Source organism: Gymnodraco acuticeps, unplaced genomic scaffold, assembly GCF_902827175.1.
Source record: "Gymnodraco acuticeps unplaced genomic scaffold, fGymAcu1.1, whole genome shotgun sequence".
Classification (NCBI taxonomy): domain Eukaryota; kingdom Metazoa; phylum Chordata; class Actinopteri; order Perciformes; family Bathydraconidae; genus Gymnodraco; species Gymnodraco acuticeps.
The window spans coordinates 13,602-38,600 of NW_022991193.1; the positions used below are offsets into that span (position 1 = coordinate 13,602).

Below are 24,999 nucleotides of genomic sequence, written 5' to 3' on the forward strand. Positions count from 1 at the left end.
TGAGACAGAAAGGTCTGTTTGCACTCGAGAAGTAAATAAAGGTAGATATCTATGTTCTGCCACAGCTTCACACGGACGATATGAAACGTGGAAGTTTACTTTGAGTCTGATCAGAAATAGTTTTCACAGCTTCTTCTCCCGTGTGTTCAGTTTCAGTTTATTCAGAACCCTCAGATGAAGTCCGGCGTGTGCCTGATAAGATATCTGCAGCTGGAGATCAGGGGTCAACACGAGCAGAGTTTAAATATATATTTACTGACTGATTGCAGAGAGTTTAAAACGTGCATGCATGATACAGAATCGTCTATTACCTGCACGACTAAAACATGACTTTATTCCACGGGTTAGATTCAATAAATAGTGATTATAGCAGGTGTTGTGCACAAGTTAATTTAACTATTTTCTACTGACTTTCATACAATTTGTATACTGCTTTTTTACTGTCAGTACTACTGTCTTTCTACTGTCTTTTATGCTGTTTTTTTACTGTTTCCATTCTATCCTGTACCGTCTTGAGATCAGGGGTCAACACCGAGCAGAGTTTAAATATATATTTACTGACAGATTGCAGAGAGTTTAAAACGTGCATCCATTATCAGGGTCTATGCAGGAATCCTGAAGTCACATTTAAAACCTTTTAAGACCCTTTCAACATTTTAAGACCTCATCTCGACTTGGAGTTTTAACCGGTTACCTTGGCGACACACTTTACCTCACATTGACTATATACAGTATTGATTGTCCTTCCTCCGTATCTTCCAACCATTTGGACGCAGACTTGCATTTCTCCATAACGATGTTTAACAACCGGCGTAAACGGACCTTCGCGCTATCAAGCAGTGAGCGCGCGATGTCCTGTTCAGATGACGTCACATCCAACGGGATGCCATCAATAAACTACACAGAATCACACTACACACCTACGCAATGATTACATTCAGGCAGACTGTAGAATACAACCTCTTTGGACCATTTATATACTTATTGAAAACAAGCTACAAAATGTAATACCTTGGGAGTCTAGCACCAGGAGTCTAGCACCGGGAGTCTAGTACCGGGAGTCTAGCACCAGGAGTCTAGCACCGGGAGTCTAGTACCGGGAGTCTAGTACCGGGAGTCTAGCACCGGGAGTCTAGTACCGGGAGTCTAACACTGGAAGTCTAGTACCGGGAGTCTAGCACCGGGAGTCTAGCACCGGGAGTCTAGTACCGGGAGTCTAGCACCAGGAGTCTAGCACCGGGAGTCTAGTACCGGGAGTCTAGCACCGGGAGTCTAGTACCGGGAGTCTAGGGAGTTGGGGGGGAAGGGGGTTGACCGGTGCCTTGCTCAAGGGCACCACGGCAGGGCAGGAGGCGAATTGGGACCTCTCCAAGTAGCAGTCCACACTCCATTTGTAGGTCTGTTCGGGGACTTGAACCGGCGACCCTACGGCACACAGTCCAAGCCCCTACTGACTGTCTTTTCTACTGTTATTTTGTGTCTTTAAACTGCTTTTGTACACTGTCTTTTATTTTTATTTGTACTGTTTTCATGCTATTTTCATACTGCCTTTAATACTGTTTATACTCTCTTTTTTTTAAAACTATTTTTACAGTTTTATACAATGTTTTTCACTATCTTTATACTGTGTTCAGTGTTTTTTACTCTCCTACTGTGTTGTTGTGTGTTTATACTGTCTGTTATACTTCCTTTATATTATTTGTATACAGTATTTTGTACAGGTTTTGTGCAAAGTCTAATATCTGTTTTGTTGTGAATCTATCAATAATGCCTCTTCACTGACTTTACGTAAATCTCTGTTTTCGTCTAATAAATACATTCTGGTTCTGATTTGTCTGCAGGAGTCCGCAGGTTACCGTTAGCTTGCTAGCATTACCTAACACTAAATGATTAGCTTTGTTCTGCTTGTCCCCTACGTGAAACAGCGCATTCATTAACCAGTAAATCCTCAGAAACACAAATGACTAAATGCATCATGAAGTAAAAACGCCTTTTTCTCGGAGGCACCTTTTAACGCATCCTCAGTTAGCATCTCTGGTTAGCATTCAGCTAGCTCTCATTATCAACTGCTGTGAAGCTAGCTACCGTTAGGCTAAATAACGCACCATTAAAGCAGTAATAATGAGGTATAAGATGGTGTGTTAGTATATATAGATTATTAGATGTACCTACGTGTTGTTGAGAGGTGAACGGAGCAGTAGGTCCAGTTTCCTCCAGGTCTGAAGCCGATCCGCGGCTCTGCTTCTCAGGGAAATATTTTCCTCCTCCGGGTTGCCAGGTAGAATTCAAAAGATCCTCCCTTTATTTAAACAGGCAGTTTCTAGTCGCTTCTAAAAGGGCTTCATGCCAAAGTGTGTCGTTTATAAAGTGATGCAATCTTTGTTCAGCTTAACCAATGTGTGATTAACAAATATATTCAGTATGATAAAGATCATGACATTAGTTCCGTTACTTAAAGCCACCATGTCTTCTTCTCATGAGTTTTTCACTTTGCAATTAACCAAGTGTTCTTCTTTTTGAAAAACCACTTCTGCATTCACAGCTTTTACAAGAATGCGTGTGGTATCTGAACACAAATACTATGGTGCCATGAAGTTAGAACATGTGGGTGGGTCATGTGTAAAAAATGACTTGGGCACGGGTGTTTTTAAAATAAAAAAATATATATGTTTGCACAAGCTTCCCTTTTCCTGTAGTGTGTTCTATAGGTTTTTGTGCATGTACATGATACATGATCTGCTGAGCACTCTTTAAAGTAGAGACACTACATACTGATATACACCTGAACATCAGCAGGAGAGGACTCTTTAAAGTAGAGACACTACATACTGATATACACCTGAACATCAGCAGGAGAGGACTCTTTAAAGTAGAGACACTACATACTGATATACACCTGAACATCAGCAGGAGAGGACTCTTTAAAGTAGAGACACTACATACTGATATACACCCTGAACATCAGCAGGAGAGGACTCTTTAAAGTAGAGACACTACATACTGATATACACCTGAACATCAGCAGGAGAGGACTCTTTAAGGAGAGAAACTACATACTGATATACACCTGAACATCAACAGGAGAGGACTACTTTAAAGTAGAGACACTACATACTGATATATACCTGAACATCAGCAGGAGAGGACTCTTTAAAGTAGAGACACTACATACTGATATACACCTGAACATCAGCAGGAGAGGACTCTTAAAGTAGAGACACTACATACTGATATACACCTGAACATCAGCAGGAGAGGACTCTTTAAAGTAGAGACACTACATACTGATATACACCTGAACATCAGCAGGAGAGGACTCTTTAAAGTAGAGACACTACATACTGATATACACCTGAACATCAGCAGGAGAGAGACTCTTTAAAGTAGAGACACTACATACTGATATACACCTGAACATCAGCAGGAGAGGACTCTTTAAAGTAGAGGACACTACATACTGATATACACCTGAACATCTGCAGGAGAGGACTCTTTAAAGTAGAGACACTACATACTGATGTACACCTGAACATCAGCAGGAGAGGACTCTTTAAAGTAGACACACTACATACTGATATACACCTGAACATCAGCAGTAGAGGACTCTTTAAAGTAGAGACACTACATACTGATATACACCCTGAACATCAGCAGGAGAGGACTCTTTTAAAGTAGAGACACTACATACTGATATACACCTGAACATCAGCAGGAGAGGACTCTTTAAAGGAGAGACACTACATACTGATATACACCTGAACATCAGCAGGAGAGGACTCTTTAAAGTAGAGACACTACATACTGATATACACCTGAACATCAGCAGGAGAGGACTCTTTAAAGTAGAGACACTACATACTGATATACACCTGAACATCAGCAGGAGAGGACTCTTTAAAGTAGAGACACTACATACTGATATACACCTGAACATCAGCAGGAGAGGACTCTTTAAAGTAGAGACACTACATACTGATATACACCTGAACATCAGCAGGAGAGGACTCTTTAAAGTAGAGACACTACTTACTGATATATACCTGAACATCAGCAGGATAGGACTCTTTAAAGTAGAGACACTACATACTGATATATACCTGAACATCAGCAGGAGAGGACTCTTTAAAGTAGAGACACTACATACTGATATACACCTGAACCTCAGCAGGAGAGGACTCTTTAAAGGAGAGACACTACATACTGATATACACCTGAACATCAGCAGGAGAGGACTCTTTAAAGTAGAGACACTACATACTGATATACACCTGAACATCAGCAGGAGAGGACTCTTTAAAGGAGAGACACTACATACTGATATACACCTGAACATCAGCAGGAGAGGACTCTTTAAAATAGACACACTACATACTGATATACACCTGAACATCAGCAGGAGAGGACTCTTTAAAGTAGAGACACAACATACTGATATACACCTGAACATCAGCAGGAGAGGACTCTTTAAAGTAGAGACACTACATACTGATATACACCTGAACATCAGCAGGAGAGGACTCTTTAAAGTAGAAACACTACATACTGATATACACCTGAACATCAGCAGGAGAGGACTCTTTTAAAGTAGAGACACTACATACTGATATACACCTGAACATCAGCAGGAGAGGACTCTTTAAAGCAGAGACACTACATACTGATATACACCTGAACATCAGCAGGAGAGGACTCTTTAAAGTAGAGACACTACATACTGATATACACCTGAACATCAGCAGGAGAGCACTCTTTAGAGTAGAGACACTACATACTGATATACACCTGAACATCAGCAGGAGAGGACTCTTTAAAGTAGAGACACTACATACTGATATACACCTGAACATCAGCAGGAGAGCACTCTTTAGAGTAGAGACACTACATACTGATAACACCTGAACATCAGCAGGAGAGGACTCTTTAAGTAGAGACACTACATACTGATATACACCTGAACCTCAGCAGGAGAGGACTCTTTAGAGTAGAGACACTACATACCTGATATACACCTGAACATCATCAGGAGAGGACTCTTAAGTAGAGACACTACATTACTGATATACACCTGAACATCAGCAGGAGAGGACTCTTTAGAGTGAGACACTAATAATGATATACACCTGAACATAGAGGAGAGGACTCTTAAAGTCGAGGACACTACATACTGATATACACCTGGACCTCAGCCAGGAGAGGACTCTTTAAAAGTAGAGACACTACATACTGATATACACCTGAACCTCAGCAGGAGAGGACTCTTTAAAGTAGAGGACACTACATACTGATATACACCTGGACATCAGCAGGAGAGGACTCTTTAAAGTAGAGACACTACATACTGATATACACCTGAACATCAGCAGGAGAGGACTCTTTAAAGTAGAGGCACTACATACTGATATACACCGTGAACATCAGCAGGATGAGAGGAATCCTTTAAAGCAGAGACACTACATACTGATATATACCTGAACATCAGCAGGAGAGGACCTCTTTTAGAGTAGAGACACTTACATACTGATATACACTCATCTGAAACATCAGCAGTGAGGAGGACTCTTAAAGTAGAGACCACTACATTACTGATATACACTCTGGACATTCAGCAAGGAGAGGACTCTTAAAGTTAGAGACCACTAATACTGATACACCTGACACCTCAGCTAGGAGAGGACCTCTTTAAAGTAGAGGACACTTACATACACTGATATACACCCTGAAAATCAGCAGGAGACCTGAACACTCAAGCAGGACTCTTTAAAGTAGAGACACTACATACTGATATTCCACCTGAACATCAGCAGGAGAGGACTCTTTAAAGTAGAGACACTACATACTGATAGACACCTGAACATCAGCAGGAGAGGACTCTTTAAAGTAGAGACATACATACTGATATACTACCTGAACATCAAGCAGGAGAGGACTCTTTAAAGTAGAGACACTACATACTGATATACACCTGAACATCAAGCAGGAGAGGACTCTTTAAAGTAGAGACACTACATACTGATATACGACCTGAATCATCAGCAGGGAGAGGACTCTTTAAAGTAGAAGACACTACATACTGATATACTACCTGAACATCAGCAGGAGAGGACTCTTTAAAGTAGAGACACTACATACTGATATACACCTGATCATCAGCAGGAGAGGACTCTTTTAAAGTAGAGACACTACATACTGATATACACCTGAACATCAGCAGGAGAGGACTCTTTAAAGTAGAGACACTACATACTGATATACACCTGAACATCAGCAGGAGAGGACTCTTAAAGTAGAGACACTACATACTGATATACACCTGAACATCAGCAGGAGAGGACTCTTTAAAATAGACACACTACATACTGATATACACCTGAACATCAGCAGGAGAGGACTCTTTAAAGAAGAGACACTACATACTGATATACACCTGAACATCCGCAGGAGAGGACTCTTTAAAGTAGAGACACTACATACTGATATACACCTGAACATCAGCAGGAGAGGACTCTTTAAAGTAGAGACACTACATACTGGGACTGGGACTAGAATTCAGCCCTGGAAACTGACCCAGTCCGGCCACATGAAATGTCAACGGGTTCTTCCAGCAGCTCTGTCCCTCGTCATGAACGCAGGAGGCTGGCTGTATATCTGAACTCGCCCCCTCATCATCCTCTTCATCATCTTGCACTGTTCTAAGCTGCTCTCAAAAAGGTCTGTCAATTTGGGAACATGTATATGCTTCACCTGCGAGTGACTTCACCTTTTTTTTCTCTTGCCTTCTCAGCCCCAACCCTTGTTCTTTTCGTTTTCTTTGATTTGTATCCATGTTGTTTCATTCTCCCTGTCTGCCGCCACGTCTACCCTGCTGAAAAAAACAGCTTCGACCAACTTAGCTGGTCAGAACTGGTCAGCTAAGTTGACCAGAAGGGTTTTGGACACTTTAGCTGGCCAGGATGGCTGGTTTAGCTTTGGTGCACCAGCACAGCATCCATCTATCACCTATGTTTAATAATAGTATTAAATATACCAGGTGACCAGCATACATTGTTTAAATACTGGTATGATTATTTAAACTAGAGCAACATAAATATATTACAAAGATTCATTGTGTCATGTATTCTAGTATCTACACAAATAGAGACATTGTATAGTGTTCATGACAGTATTTTAATTTAATACATAGCTAGTTAATATAATAAAATACAGTAACAATACAAATAACAACCAACCTGCAAATCAACACATCAAAATAAATACATTATCTAAAACAAGTGCATTTGATTTAAAATAAAAGTAATAAATATAATTCATTATTTAAATGGTAACAAAAACAGTAACACTATGATAAGAAAAAGGCCGTCATCGCAACTTAAATGATGACGTTAGCTTCGTTTAGGGGGAAGATTAGAGCAGAAACCATCTTTTGAATTCCCGAGCCGCTATCTTTACAGCAGGGAGGATTCTGAGAGATAAACATGTCAGAGGTGATTGAGCTCCAAAAAGAAAGTAAATCGCGACCCTGATGTCTCTGAGATCTGGACAGACCAACACCTCTCGCCTCTGTGTCCCCGGGACTCTCATCAGGATCACGGGAGGAGAAAAAATGACTCAAAGCCTTTGTGTGCATGCGGCCTGATTTATGACATGTGGGACATCTCATCTTTACATTACATTAGATTCGTTTAGTGACGCAGAGACTGAACTACTCAACCTTTTGACCTTTGTTTACAAGTGCTGTCTGAGTTACTGCAATGGAATTACATAACAAACAAGTATACATGTTTGAATATGTCAAAAGGTTTGGAGGAAGTGTTTTAGATCAAATACTGAAGTCAATGAAACACAGCATAAAATACCAAAAAGGTTACAATGTCTTTTTTGTATGTGAATAATAATGATAATGGATCATAAGGCCATTAGAAAAAGAAGCATATCTGAATAAAACCCCCCAATAATGTTTAAAATATATAAATACAATATATTAATATTATAAATAATAAAAAGAATAATTAAAAATTAATTGTTATTGTTGTTTTTGGTTGTGTTTATAATTGTGGGAGTCTTAACATATGTTTTACATTTACATTAAACATCCTCTGAAACTCGGGGTGAAAGTAATTTAGCTTTAAATTAACTATATAAATAAATACGTTTTTATTGAATTATCTTATATTGACCCTAAAGGAGGCAGCGGATCAAACCTGGCAACCCGCGATCCACCTCGTCAATTCCGAAGAAAAATAGTGTTCGCTCGATTTGCTTCCTCGCACCGCCCGGAACTCATACATCCCAGAAGGTGTTTCAACACGAGCCGCCCGGCGCTTCGTCCTCATTGGAATCATAACATTAGAACAGATGCAAATAGTCAGTGCACAGAACAAGGAAACACGGTTTGCATCCCACCAGAGTGCACAGAGTCATACTAAGAAAGAGCGTTCATTCACAGAACGAATATAAGGCGCAGGGTTTAGACACATGATGATGATGATGATGATGATGATGATGATGATGATGATGATGATGATGATGATGATGATGATGATGATGATGATGATGATGATGTGTTCTGTTCTTATGTTTGTTCCTTTCGTTTCTATGATAATCTTCAGTGTCTGCCTCATGTTGTTATTGTATTCATGTTTCTGTGGTCTTCATTTGAACTTGTGTTCTTTCTTGTGAAACACTTTGTGAATTGTATTTCTGTCAAAGGTGCTATAATAAATAAACCTATTATTATTATTATTATTGTTATTATTATTATTATTATAGATAAATACAGATGTAATAAATAGCAAATACAGACATTTTAAATGAGTGCAATGTCCCTGAATGTGAGGTTCTGTGGTAAAGTTTAAGTTGAAGTACTCAGATCTGGGGCCTCATTTATAAAGGGATATACGCTCAAAAGATGGCGTACGCCAGTTTCTACGCAATGTTTGCGATTTATAAAATACTAACTTGACGGGGAAACGTGCGGTCCTCCACGCAAACTCTAACCCATGCGTACGCACCAAGCACAAACACGGGAGAGAGACGAGAAACTGCGACACCGTTGGCAGAAGGAAGAATGGAGAGAAATATGTGGAAATAATACCATAAATAAAATGTTACCTCTCATTTATCAGATATGAAGAATTCATTTTCAAACATTGATTAAAGCCAATCTTAAAATGATTAAACAAACGCCTGTTTGAGACTCCTCAGTGCACACAAAAACATAACTTGGAGAAATAAATAAATACGGATATGTATTGAAAACCACCTCGAATGTTTTCTCATAAATGATGCGGTAAGCAGGAGGACAGAATTACGTCTAAACTGACGCCGTGTTGCATTTCTATAGGTTGTAGATACGAGCATGGTTTTATATACTATCACGTTTAATCGTGTTTTATGCCGTTTGCTAAGACTTGATAAGTCGCTCGTAAAACACAGGAGGTATGGAAGCTAAGAACACCATATGTGGTGGGGGGGGGGTTGAGACGCATAGGCTGCAGTGGAGACGCTGCGCACAGCTGATCGACAGCTGGGACACAAACCACCAAATACAAAAACATAACTCAGATCCAGTCGTCATGACTCCACTCCGGAGGGATTCCCCGATCACTTCTTACAGTCTCTCATCAAGGGAGGGTCTCCTGTCCCCGGTGCAAACACGCTGCCTGAGGAAGGCTATGTGTATTTTTTTTTGTCATGAACCTTTTTCGGACCACTTATTTATTTATTTTGGTGACGATCCGACCTCCATGCTGCTACTCTGGTTCAAACGGCATCCACCAAACAATATGATTTATCTCCACCTCCCCAAAATAACCCACATCTGACACGGTGCGAGATGTATTTTTTAGCTGTTCTGTCGTCATTTCCTGCGATCTTCTTCATAAAGTCAGTCAGAATGAATGAATGGGCGTTTCTTTGACTATTTATAGGCAAATATGGGCGTTACGTGAAGCCCGCAAAAGCTGCACCGCATTTCGTGTTGGTTGTGATTTATAAAGGGAAACCGGCGTAGGAAGTGCTGTACGCACTTTCCTCGCCGGTGCGCAATGTTTGGTGAATCGGAAAATGTCGGAACATTTCTGTACCTATTTTTTGGATTTCTACTACGTAAGCAACCTTCCCACGTGAATCCTACGCACGGCGTTATAAATGAGGCCCCTGGTACTTGAGTGAAAGTAGAAGTAGTCAGATCTTGTACTTGAGTAAAGGAGAAGTACTCAGATCCTTTACTTGAGTACAAGTAGAAGTACTCAGATCTTGTACTTGAGTCAAAGTAGAAGTAGGCTACTCAGATCTTGTACTTGAGTAAAAGTAGAAGTACTCAGATCTTGTACTTGAGTAACAGTAGAAGTACCAGAGTGTAGGAATACTCTGTTACAGTAAAAGTCCTGCATTCAAAATGTTCCTCAAGTGAAAGTAGAAAAGTATTCTCATCAAAATATAGTGAAAGTAACGACAGTAAAAGTAGTCGTTGTGCAGATTGGTCCATTTCAGAATAATATATATGATATGTTTTATAATGATTGATCATGAAAGTGTTCTCAAAGCTGGTAAAGGTGCAGCTAGTTTGAATGGCTTTGTATACTGCAGGGGAGCTTGTGGATTTACTCCAGGTGGAACTAAAGTCTGATTTAACACTTGATTATATTTCACATCATTCATCCACATCTGTAAAGTAACTAAAGGTATTAAATACATGTAGTGGAGTAAAAGTACACCATGTACCTCTGATCTGTAGTTGAGTAGAAGTACAAAGTAGCATAAGATGGAAATACTCAAGTGATAAAGTGTAGTCAGTACTAGAGTAAATCTACTTAGTTACTTTACCCCTCTGCTTGTAATGAACACTGATGTTTATGTGCGTTTTCTCATGTTTTGCAATAATTGTTAAATAAAGTTGAACGAAAAAAAAACTCCCAGTGAAAGAGGTGCGTTTGATTTGTTCTGTTGCGTCTCCGAGATGAGCGGGGCTACACGGTTCACCAAAATGGCAACTCCGTATCTCGAGGATGACAACGGTAAGAAAGATGGTCTGTGTCTAACCGAAACAAACCCTATGTATTAATACACATCAAGAATTCAATGGTTCCAGCCTGTATTTTCTCCTCTGCAGCCATTGGTTGCCAACAGATGTTCTGTTTGGCAGCTGATGCTTGTTGCTAGGTAGATTAAAGCTAACACATCTACACCCCTTTTATACATCCTTGCACTTCATTGACTCATTATTAAGTAACATTATTTAATACAAAATAAATTAACGTTATACATAATATAATCAGTCTTTATTCCCTCATCCGCAGCCACTGATTTTTAACTTCTCATGTTTCTGGTTTGCAGCTAATGCTATGTAGCCACTCCATTGGTTATAACGAAACAACGCGATGTAAAACTAATGTTATGAATGGTGTTTATTCTGTATATCGTCTTTATCTTCTCATCTGCAGCCACTGATTTAATAGCTTCAATAGATTGAATAGCTTTTAGACGTTTTGGTTTTGTAGCTAATGCTCGATGCTAGTTAGCTTGTAGCTATCATAGCTACACCTCAATCACTCATTACTGTTAAACACTTTGATATTAAACTAAATGAATGTTATATATGATATGAATAGTCTTTATTTTCTCATCTGCAGACATTGATTGCCAAGAATAGCTTTCAGATGTGTTGTTTTGCAGCTAATAATCATTGCTAGTTAGCTTGTAGCTAAACCCTCTCCTTTATGTTCTAATGTACTGAGATATTAAACTAATGTGATACATGCTGCTGTCAGAAGTTACTTTATTAATATTTATGTTATACAATTATGGTTAAAGTATTTTAATTTGCCTTAACACTCTTCTGTATAACGAGCTAAATGTAGCTACTGAGCTGTTACTACTTATTTGTTTTTATTGACAAATGACAATATACAAGTAATTAGCTGTACATGTATTATTTTTACAATAAGTATTACATATATACACATGAACACACATATTTATAGTTCCATATTGTGTGTATTTATTAGCAGAAACTCCCTTGTGTGCACCACCTTGTTTTCAGGGGGGTCCTAACATACAGTACAAACAGCAAGACAGGTAAACAACAAACAAAATGACATAAACAAATGAAGTCACAAACAAGACAAACATAACATTAGAACATGACCACTATATGTCCACGGAGAGGCAGTGAAATAAACACAAACAAAATAATTTGTATTCCTAATAAACTGGTCTTGACATTTATGTTTGAGACCACATTTTGAATATAAAAAATAAAATGATTTGACATGTAATAGCCCGATAATCTGGGTGATCAATACAGCATCTCAGGTTAAAAAAGTAGACGGAAATAGGTTGTTTAAAAAAGTAACATCCAGATGTGGAGAAAATCTGTTGCCTACCCGATAAAGAAATATATCTGACGTTGTTTTCTATACAAAAGTATTTAAACTACATCATTTGGCAGGATGTATAAGAATAATATCATATTTTTAAAAGTTAGAAACAGTGACAGTTACAGGCAACGCTGGATAAATACATTTCTAATGATCGTTTAAAGAGTTCACAGATGTTGTGGTTCGTCAAAGTCATTAGAAATAACATGTATTCATATTTCTAAAAGGTTGCTGTAGTTGGAAATGGAGAGTTAGACATATGTGTTTCTAAAGTGAGGCTCTTCCTCCCCCTGCTGGACAGAGACTGACACTACAGGAAGAAACACAGCTTGAACTGTAAATACACATGTGGTTTTCTGTGTAGTTTTAATATATCTGTAGCTTTAAAATATATTGTTTTCGACTTTGGGAAAGGTGTTAGAACCCTGCATTTGATTCACAAAAAATAACCACCCTTCAATAACAGGTCAGCTATTTAGTGCACTTCAAGCTAGCATGATTCTTTTTTATGAACACAGGTATGTGGAGTTTCAACTGTGTTTCATATTTATATTTACATGGAAATATGCAAAGATAAATCCAGCTTCCACCTCGTCCTGTTGTTTCATGCATTTGACTTGCAAAGTAAACATGAATAAAGAAAGCACATTGTTGCATTCATAAAATAAAATGAAATGTTGTGAAAATAGTGTTCAAGAAGCAGAGCAGAAAGAAAAGGAGTTTGCAGCTTTTTACAACCCTGAGATAAGTCAACAGCTGAGAGGGAATTAAAGTTCTGTGCTCTTTTATTCATGCAAATAAATCTATATATTTAAATGCTCTAACATGCGTCACCTGTTTCTCTGCAGGGAAGTACATCGCCTCCACGCAGCGACCCGACGGGACGTGGAGGAAACCTCGCAAGGTGAGGGACGGGTACACCCCCCAGGAGGAGGTTCCAGTGTGAGTACTTCTTCTTCTTCTTCCGCTGCTACAGAACCTGCACAAATAGAAAGAAATGAAAACGTCTGGAAAGGGTGAAATTCCCCTAAAACTGTGTTGCAAAAACAGGCGTTCAAATAAGTGTATATGCTGACTGGCTCTAAATTCTCCCCTTGATACCAAAGAGTTGGTTTGAACTGTAGCACTTTTCTTTCTGGGATGCAATGAGAGTTTTTACCATAAAAGAAAGCTCCAGTACTTGAGTTCATCACTAAGAAATATTCATTATATAAACATGAAAACTAATGATTATTTTCCTCTCCCTCTGCAAAGCTCGATCAGAAGACTCTTTATTTACCCATTAGGGAATCATTCAGTTGTTGTTATACACGGAACAATACGAACATGCACACATTAAGTCTGAATACATTGATATACACACAAACACATCGATGCATTTTTCATTTGCTGCTATCAGCGCCCACAATCACTTCTTTGTAAAGTGTATGGATGCATGTATTTCTGATCCTCTTAATAATGGAAGTAGCATCACATACAGAGCATATGTTGGCTTTTTCCAAAAAATTCAGATTTTTACAAAAAAATATCTGAATTTTCCACAAAATTCTGAATTTTTCTAAAATTCTTACTTTTTCTCAAAATTCTTACTTTTTCTCAAAATCTCACATTTCTGACTTTTACGAATAATTAAAAATGTTAATAATCACTGGCTTGAGCTTCAACCTCAGGATCCATGTGTCTGTGATCCTCTCCAGAATGGAAGTAGTCATCACATACAGAGCATCAACTAGTTCCTGAACAGTGTCCTTCACATGCTGATATCCAAGAGAGGGAGTTACACAGTCACAAGATGGAGGAATAGAAAGCAGTATTCAATGTTTACTTCAGATTAGCTCCACGTCAGAAATGAGCATGCTTGATGTCTCTCTCCATAGAGGCTGAATCATCATGTTAATCACATAGCTATCATATGCCTCAAACAGTCCTGATGCTCTTCTAGGTAATCACACATCCTGTCATGTTCACAGCTACAGTTGATACCTTTGTTATCATGCTACTCTCATGTTGGAAGAGGACATTCAGTGTTTTCCCAACAGTTAAATACTATACTAATGTAAGACATTTGCAGCAGAGAAGATGCTCGGGTCAATAAAAGGTTGCTGATGTTCATTAGAAAGGACTATCGTGCTTTGAGATGGTCCTCCTCAGTGTTTGACCCTGCGTTTCTGTTTCCTGCAGCTATGAAAACAAGTTTGTGAAGTTCTTCAAGGTTAAATCCGACCTTCCTCCGGGGATGAGTGCGCCTGAGTCCGAGCAGCAGAAACCCCCGGGCGACAGCGACACTGCGGGTCTCTCCAAGGCGGCGAAACGCAACATGAAGCGCAAAGAAAAACGAAAACAACAGCAGGAAGACGGAGACGTGGATTCTGTGAGCGACGCCGTGGAAAACGTCTCCATCTCAGAGGACGCTAACGAGAAGACGCCGACGTCTAAATCCAATCCTCCTAATCCGCCCGACGACAGCAGCGCCTCAGCGGCAGAGAGGGCGAAGAAGCTGAAGAACCTGAAGAAGAAACTGCGTCAGGCGGAGGATCTGCAGCAGAAAGTGGACTCGGGAGAAATAGACGAGGTGACCAAGGACCAGATGGAGAAGCTGTCCCGAGTGGAAAGCCTACGAGACGAGGTCCTGCAGCTGGAGCGGGAATCCTGAAACAAAAACACACACAGACTGAACATAAACTGAGAGACTGGGAAACATTATTCTATCTGATCATGAACTGGGAGTGACGTCCGCTCGCTCGTTTGTAAATCTGTTTTTAAAAGCTTCACGGGGAACCCTCCGCGTCCGTCTCACTCCATACGGTCACTGCAGGTATTACTGTGTTTATCGCATTCTGAGTTTTCAGAGCGGGAGAATTATTTTGGAAGGCTGGACCAGATGGTGGATATTTGGGGATTTTTTGCATATTTTTCTATTGTCAACAAACGTCATATAAATACCAAAACCATTATTAATAAATCTACTGGCTAGCTCCGAGTTCATCAGTGTTTCTTTCATCAATAAATACATTTGATGTGTTTTGTTTTTTTAAAGCTGTTTCCATAAAAAATATATACTGATATACAGCTGAACATCAGCAGGAGAGGACTCTTTAAAGTAGAGACACTACATACTGATATACACCTGAACATCAGCAGGAGAGGACTCTTTAAAGTAGAGACACTACATACTGATATACACCAGAACATCAGCAGGAGAGGACTCTTTAAAGTAGAGACACTACATACTGATATACACCAGAACATCAGCAGGAGAGGACTCTTTAAAGTAGAGACACTACATACTGATATACACCTGAACATCAGCAGGAGAGGACTCTTTAAAGTAGAGACACTACATAGTGATATACAGCTGAACATCAGCAGGAGAGGACTCTTTAAAGTAGAGACACTACATACTGATATACACCAGAACATCAGCAGGAGAGGACTCTTTAAAGTAGAGACACTACATACTGATATACAGCTGAACATCAGCAGGAGAGGACTCTTTAAAGTAGAGACACTACATACTGATATACACCTGAACATCAGCAGGAGAGGACTCTTTAAAGTAGAGACACTACATACTGATATACACCTGAACATCAGCAGGAGAGGACTCTTTAAAGTAGAGACACTACATACTGATATACACCTGAACATCAGCAGGAGAGGACTCTTTAAAAGTAGAGACACTACATATTGATATACAGCTGAACATCAGCAGGAGAGGACTCTTTAAAGTAGAGACACTACATACTGATATACACCTGAACATCAGCAGGAGAGGACTCTTTAAAGTAGAGACACTACATACTGATATTACACCTGAACATCAGCAGGAGAGGACTCTTTAAAGTAGAGACACTACATACTGATATACACCTGAACATCAGCAGGAGAGGACTCTTTAAAGTAGAGACACTACATACTGATATACACCTGAACATCAGCAGGAGAGGACTCTTTAAAGTAGAGACACTACATACTGATATACACCTGAACATCAGCAGGAGAGGACTCTTTAAAGTAGAGACACTACATACTGATATACACCAGAACATCAGCAGGAGAGGACTCTTTAAAGTAGAGACACTACATACTGATATACACCAGAACATCAGCAGGAGAGGACTCTTTAAAGTAGAGACACTACATACTGATATACACCTGAACATCAGCAGGAGAGGACTCTTTAAAGTAGAGACACTACATACTGATATACAGCTGAACATCAGCAGGAGAGGACTCTTTAAAGTAGAGACACTACATACTGATATACACCAGAACATCAGCAGGAGAGGACTCTTTAAAGTAGAGACACTACATACTGATATACAGCTGAACATCAGCAGGAGAGGACTCTTTAAAGTAGAGACACTACATACTGATATACACCTGAACATCAGCAGGAGAGGACTCTTTAAAGTAGAGACACTACATACTGATATACACCTGAACATCAGCAGGAGAGGACTCTTTAAAGTAGAGACACTACATACTGATATACAGCTGAACATCAGCAGGAGAGGACTCTTTAAAGTAGAGACACTACATACTGATATACACCTGAACATCAGCAGGAGAGGACTCTTTAAAGTAGAGACACTACATACTGATATTCACCTGAACATCAGCAGGAGAGGACTCTTTAAAGTAGAGACACTACATACTGATATACACCTGAACATCAGCAGGAGAGGACTCTTTAAAGTAGAGACACTACATACTGATATACACCTGAACATCAGCAGGAGAGGACTCTTTAAAGTAGAGACACTACATACTGATATACACCTGAACATCAGCAGGAGAGGACTCTTTAAAGTAGAGACACTACATACTGATATACACCAGAACATCAGCAGGAGAGGACTCTTTAAAGTAGAGACACTACATACTGATATACACCTGAACATCAGCAGGAGAGGACTCTTTAAAGTAGAGACACTACATACTGATATACACCTGAACATCAGCAGGAGAGGACTCTTTAAAGTAGAGACACTACACCTGAACATCAGCAGGAGAGGACTCTTTAAAGTAGAGACACTACATACTGATATACACCTGAACATCAGCAGGAGAGGACTCTTTAAAGTAGAGACACTACATACTGATATACACCTGAACATCAGCAGGAGAGGACTCTTTAAAGTAGAGACACTACATACTGATATACACCTGAACATCAGCAGGAGAGGACTCTTTAAAGTAGAGACACTACATACTGATATACACCTGAACATCAGCAGGAGAGGACTCTTTAAAGTAGAGAACACTACATACTGATATACACCTGAACATCAGCAGGAGAGGACTCTTTAAAGTAGAGACACTACATACTGATATACACCTGAACATCAGCAGGAGAGGACTCTTTAAAGTAGAGACACTACATACTGATATACACCTGAACATCAGCAGGAGAGGACTCTTTAAAGTAGAGACACTACATACTGATATACACCTGAACATCAGCAGGAGAGGACTCTTTAAAGTAGAGACACTACATACTGATATACACCTGAACATCAGCAGGAGAGGACTCTTTAAAGTAGAGACACTACATACTGATATACACCTGAACATCAGCAGGAGAGGACTCTTTAAAGTAGAGACACTACATACTGATATACACCTGAACATCAGCAGGAGAGGACTCTTTAAAGTAGAGACACTACATACTGATATACACCTGAACATCAGCAGGAGAGGACTCTTAAAGTAGAGACACTACATACTGATATACACCTGAACATCAGCAGGAGAGGACTCTTTAAAGTAGAGACACTACATACTGATATACACCTGAACATCAGCAGGAGAGGACTCTTTAAAGTAGAGACACTACATACTGATATACAGCTGAACATCAGCAGGAGAGGACTCTTTAAAGTAGAGACACTACATACTGATATACACCTGAACATCAGCAGGAGAGGACTCTTTAAAGTAGAGACACTACATACTGATATACACCTGAACATCAGCAGGAGAGGACTCTTTAAAGTAGAGACACTACATACTGATATACACCTGAACATCAGCAGGAGAGGACTCTTTAAAGTAGAGACACTACATACTGATATACACCTGAACATCAGCAGGAGAGGACTCTTTAAAGTAGAGACACTACATACTGATATACACCTGAACATCAGCAGGAGAGGACTCTTTAAAGTAGAGACACTACATACTGATATACACCTGAACATCAGCAGGAGAGGACTCTTTAAAGTAGAGACACTACATACTGATATACACCTGAACATCAGCAGGAGAGGACTCTTTAAAGTAGAGACACTACATACTGATATACACCTGAACATCAGCAGGAGAGGACTCTTTAAAGTAGAGACACTACATACTGATATACACCTGAACATCAGCAGGAGAGGACTCTTTAAAGTAGAGACACTACATACTGATATACACCTGAACATCAGCAGGAGAGGACTCTTTAAAGTAGAGACACTACATACTGATATACACCTGAACATCAGCAGGAGAGGACTCTTTAAAGTAGAGACACTACATACTGATATACACCTGAACATCAGCAGGAGAGGACTCTTTAAAGTAGAGACACTACATACTGATATACACCTGAACATCAGCAGGAGAGGACTCTTTAAAGTAGAGACACTACATACTGATATACAGCTGAACATCAGCAGGAGAGGACTCTTTAAAGTAGAGACACTACATACTGATATACACCTGAACATCAGCAGGAGAGGACTCTTTAAAGTAGAGACACTACATACTGATATACACCTGAACATCAGCAGGAGAGGACTCTTTAAAGTAGAGACACTACATACTGATATACACCTGAACATCAGCAGGAGAGGACTCTTTAAAGTAGAGACACTACATACTGATATACACCTGAACATCAGCAGGAGAGGACTCTTTAAAGTAGAGACACTACATACTGATATACACCTGAACATCAGCAGGAGAGGACTCTTTAAAGTAGAGACACTACATACTGATATACACCTGAACATCAGCAGGAGAGGACTCTTTAAAGTAGAGACACTACATACTGATATACACCTGAACATCAGCAGGAGAGGACTCTTTAAAGTAGAGACACTACATACTGATATACACCTGAACATCAGCAGGAGAGGACTCTTTAAAGTAGAGACACTACATACTGATATACACCTGAACATCAGCAGGAGAGGACTCTTTAAAGTAGAGACACTACATACTGATATACACCTGAACATCAGCAGGAGAGGACTCTTTAAAGTAGAGACACTACATACTGATATACACCTGAACATCAGCAGGAGAGGACTCTTTAAAGTAGAGACACTACATACTGATATACACCTGAACATCAGCAGGAGAGGACTCTTTAAAGTAGAGACACTACATACTGATATACACCTGAACATCAGCAGGAGAGGACTCTTTAAAGTAGAGACACTACATACTGATATACACCTGAACATCAGCAGGAGAGGACTCTTTAAAGTAGAGACACTACATACTGATATACACCTGAACATCAGCAGGAGAGGACTCTTTAAAGTAGAGACACTACATACTGATATACACCTGAACATCAGCAGGAGAGGACTCTTTAAAGTAGAGACACTACATACTGATATACACCTGAACATCAGCAGGAGAGGACTCTTTAAAGTAGAGACACTACATACTGATATACACCTGAACATCAGCAGGAGAGGACTCTTTAAAGTAGAGACACTACATACTGATATACACCTGAACATCAGCAGGAGAGGACTCTTTAAAGTAGAGACACTACATACTGATATACACCATGAACATCAGCAGGAGAGGACTCTTTAAAGTAGAGACACTACATACTGATATACACCTGAACATCAGCAGGAGAGGACTCTTTAAAGTAGAGACACTACATACTGATATACACCTGAACATCAGCAGGAGAGGACTCTTTAAAGTAGAGACACTACATACTGATATACAGCTGAACATCAGCAGGAGAGGACTCTTTAAAGTAGAGACACTACATACTGATATACACCAGAACATCAGCAGGAGAGGACTCTTTAAAGTAGAGACACTACATACTGATATACAGCTGAACATCAGCAGGAGAGGACTCTTTAAAGTAGAGACACTACATACTGATATACACCTGAACATCAGCAGGAGAGGACTCTTTAAAGTAGAGACACTACATACTGATATACACCTGAACATCAGCAGGAGAGGACTCTTTAAAGTAGAGACACTACATACTGATATACACCTGAACATCAGCAGGAGAGGACTCTTTAAAGTAGAGACACTACATACTGATATACACCTGAACATCAGCAGGAGAGGACTCTTTAAAGTAGAGACACTACATACTGATATACACCTGAACATCAGCAGGAGAGGACTCTTTAAAGTAGAGACACTACATACTGATATACACCTGAACATCAGCAGGAGAGGACTCTTTAAAGTAGAGACACTACATACTGATATACACCTGAACATCAGCAGGAGAGGACTCTTTAAAGTAGAGACACTACATACTGATATACACCTGAACATCAGCAGGAGAGGACTCTTTAAAGTAGAGACACTACATACTGATATACACCTGAACATCAGCAGGAGAGGACTCTTTAAAGTAGAGACACTACATACTGATATACACCTGAACATCAGCAGGAGAGGACTCTTTAAAGTAGAGACACTACATACTGATATACACCTGAACATCAGCAGGAGAGGACTCTTTAAAGTAGAGACACTACATACTGATATACACCTGAACATCAGCAGGAGAGGACTCTTTAAAGTAGAGACACTACATACTGATATACACCTGAACATCAGCAGGAGAGGACTCTTTAAAGTAGAGACACTACATACTGATATACACCTGAACATCAGCAGGAGAGGACTCTTTAAAGTAGAGACACTACATACTGATATACACCTGAACATCAGCAGGAGAGGACTCTTTAAAGTAGAGACACTACATACTGATATACACCTGAACATCAGCAGGAGAGGACTCTTTAAAGTAGAGACACTACATACTGATATACACCTGAACATCAGCAGGAGAGGACTCTTTAAAGTAGAGACACTACATACTGATATACACCTGAACATCAGCAGGAGAGGACTCTTTAAAGTAGAGACACTACATACTGATATACACCTGAACATCAGCAGGAGAGGACTCTTTAAAGTAGAGACACTACATACTGATATACACCTGAACATCAGCAGGAGAGGACTCTTTAAAGTAGAGACACTACATACTGATATTACACCTGAACATCAGCAGGAGAGGACTCTTTAAAGTAGAGACACTACATACTGATATACACCTGAACATCAGCAGGAGAGGACTCTTTAAAGTAGAGACACTACATACTGATATACACCTGAACATCAGCAGGAGAGGACTCTTTAAAGTAGAGACACTACATACTGATATACACCTGAACATCAGCAGGAGAGGACTCTTTAAAGTAGAGACACTACATACTGATATACACCTGAACATCAGCAGGAGAGGACTCTTTAAAGTAGAGACACTACATACTGATATACACCTGAACATCAGCAGGAGAGGACTCTTTAAAGTAGAGACACTACACTACTGATATACACCTGAACATCAGCAGGAGAGGACTCTTTAAAGTAGAGACACTACATACTGATATACACCTGAACATCAGCAGGAGAGGACTCTTTAAAGTAGAGACACTACATACTGATATACACCTGAACATCAGCAGGAGAGGACTCTTTAAAGTAGAGACACTACATACTGATATACACCTGAACATCAGCAGGAGAGGACTCTTTAAAGTAGAGACACTACATACTGATATACACCTGAACATCAGCAGGAGAGGACTCTTTAAAGTAGAGACACTACATACTGATATACACCTGAACATCAGCAGGAGAGGACTCTTTAAAGTAGAGACACTACATACTGATATACAGCTGAACATCAGCAGGAGAGGACTCTTTAAAGTAGAGACACTACATACTGATATACACCTGAACATCAGCAGGAGAGGACTCTTTAAAGTAGAGACACTACATACTGATATACAGCTGAACATCAGCAGGAGAGGACTCTTTAAATTAGAGACACTACATAATGATATACACCTGAACATCAGCAGGAGAGGACTCTTTAAAGTAGAGACACTACATACTGATATACACCTGAACATCAGCAGGAGAGAACTCTTTAAAGTAGAGACACTACATACTGATATACAGCTGAACATCAGCAGGAGAGGACTCTTTAAAGTAGAGACACTACATACTGATATACACCTGAACATCAGCAGGAGAGGACTCTTTAAAGTTGAGACACTACATACTGATATTCACCTGAACATCAGCAGGAGAGGACTCTTTAAAGTAGAGACACTACATACTGATATACACCTGAACATCAGCAGGAGAGGACTCTTTAAAGTAGAGACACTACATACTGATATACACCTGAACATCAGCAGGAGAGGACTCTTTAAAGTAGAGACACTACATACTGATATACACCTGAACATCAGCAGGAGAGGACTCTTTAAAGTAGAGACACTACATACTGATATACAGCTGAACATCAGCAGGAGAGGACTCTTTAAAGTAGAGACACTACATACTGATATACAGCTGAACATCAGCAGGAGAGGACTCTTTAAAGTAGAGACACTACATACTGATATACAGCTGAACATCAGCAGGAGAGGACTCTTTAAAGTAGAGACACTACATACTGATATACACCTGAACATCAGCAGGAGAGGACTCTTTAAAGTAGAGACACTACATACTGATATACAGCTGAACATCAGCAGGAGAGGACTCTTTAAAGTAGAGACACTACATACTGATATACACCTGAACATCAGCAGGAGAGGACTCTTTAAAGTAGAGACACTACACACTGATATACACCAGAACATCAGCAGGAGAGGACTCTTTAAAGTAGAGACACTACATACTGATATTCACCTGGACATCAGCAGGAGAGGACTCTTTAAAGTAGAGTAGAGACACTACATACTGATATACACCTGAACATCAGCAAGAGAGGACTCTTTAAAGTAGAGACACTACATACTGATATACAGCTGAACATCAGCAGGAGAGGACTCTTTAAAGTAGAGACACTACATACTGATATACACCTGAACATCAGCAGGAGAGGACTCTTTAAAGTAGAGACACTACATACTGATATACGACCTGGACATCAGCAGGAGAGGACTCTTTAAAGTAGAGACACTACATACTGATATACACCAGAACATCAGCAGGAGAGGACTCTTTAAAGTAGAGACACTACATACTGATATTCACCTGGACATCAGCAGGAGAGGACTCTTTAAAGTAGAGACACTACATACTGATATACACCTGAACATCAGCAGGAGAGGACTCTTTAAAGTAGAGACACTACATACTGATATACAGCTGAACATCAGCAGGAGAGGACTCTTTAAAGTAGAGACACTACATACTGATATACACCTGAACATCAGCAGGAGAGGACTCTTTAAAGTAGAGACACTACATACTGATATCTGAACATCAGCAGGAGAGGACTCTTTAAAGTAGAGACACTACATACTGATATACACCTGAACATCAGCAGGAGAGGACTCTTTAAAGTAGAGACACTACATACTGATATACACCTGAACATCAGCAGGAGAGAACTCTTTAAAGTAGAGACACTACATACTGATATACAGCTGAACATCAGCAGGAGAGGACTCTTTAAAGTAGAGACACTACATACTGATATACACCAGAACATCAGCAGGAGAGGACTCTTTAAAGTAGAGACACTACATACTGATATTCACCTGAACATCAGCAGGAGAGGACTCTTTAAAGTAGAGACACTACATACTGATATACACCTGAACATCAGCAGGAGAGGACTCTTTAAAGTAGAGACACTACATACTGATATACACCTGAACATCAGCAGGAGAGGACTCTTTAAAGTAGAGACACTACATACTGATATACACCTGAACATCAGCAGGAGAGGACTCTTTAAAGTAGAGACACTACATACTGATATACAGCTGAACATCAGCAGGAGAGGACTCTTTAAAGTAGAGACACTACATACTGATATACACCTGAACATCAGCAGGAGAGGACTCTTTAAAGTAGAGACACTACATACTGATATTCACCTGAACATCAGCAGGAGAGGACTCTTTAAAGTAGAGACACTACATACTGATATACACCTGAACATCAGCAGGAGAGGACTCTTTAAAGTAGAGACACTACATACTGATATACAGCTGAACATCAGCAGGAGAGGACTCTTTAAAGTAGAGACACTACATACTGATATACACCTGAACATCAGCAGGAGAGGACTCTTTAAAGTAGAGACACTACATACTGATATCTGAACATCAGCAGGAGAGGACTCTTTAAAGTAGAGACACTACATACTGATATACACCTGAACATCAGCAGGAGAGGACTCTTTAAAGTAGAGACACTACATACTGATATACAGTTGAACATCAGCAGGAGAGGACTCTTTAAAGTAGAGACACTACATACTGATATACACCTGAACATCAGCAGGAGAGGACTCTTTAAAGTAGAGACACTA

At 39.8% G+C, this 24,999-nt stretch overlaps 1 protein-coding gene across 2 annotated transcripts; it reads left to right on the forward strand.

Annotated features, from left to right (window-relative positions):
- Window positions 1-10,927: 10,927 nt before the first annotated feature.
- Window positions 10,928-15,398, forward strand: pym1 (PYM homolog 1, exon junction complex associated factor). 2 transcript variants are annotated; one of them, XM_034238532.1, is made up of 3 exons: window positions 10,928-11,015; window positions 13,226-13,319; window positions 14,559-15,360. In XM_034238532.1, the coding sequence occupies exons 1-3, from the start codon at window positions 10,958-10,960 to the stop codon at window positions 15,028-15,030; spliced, it is 624 nt and encodes a 207-aa protein (XP_034094423.1). In that variant the 5' UTR covers window positions 10,928-10,957; the 3' UTR covers window positions 15,031-15,360. The 2 variants fall into 2 exon arrangements, with proteins under 2 accessions (XP_034094423.1, XP_034094422.1); XM_034238531.1 differs by having other exon boundaries at window positions 10,957-11,027; window positions 14,559-15,398.
- The last annotated feature ends 9,601 nt before the right edge of the window (window positions 15,399-24,999 follow it).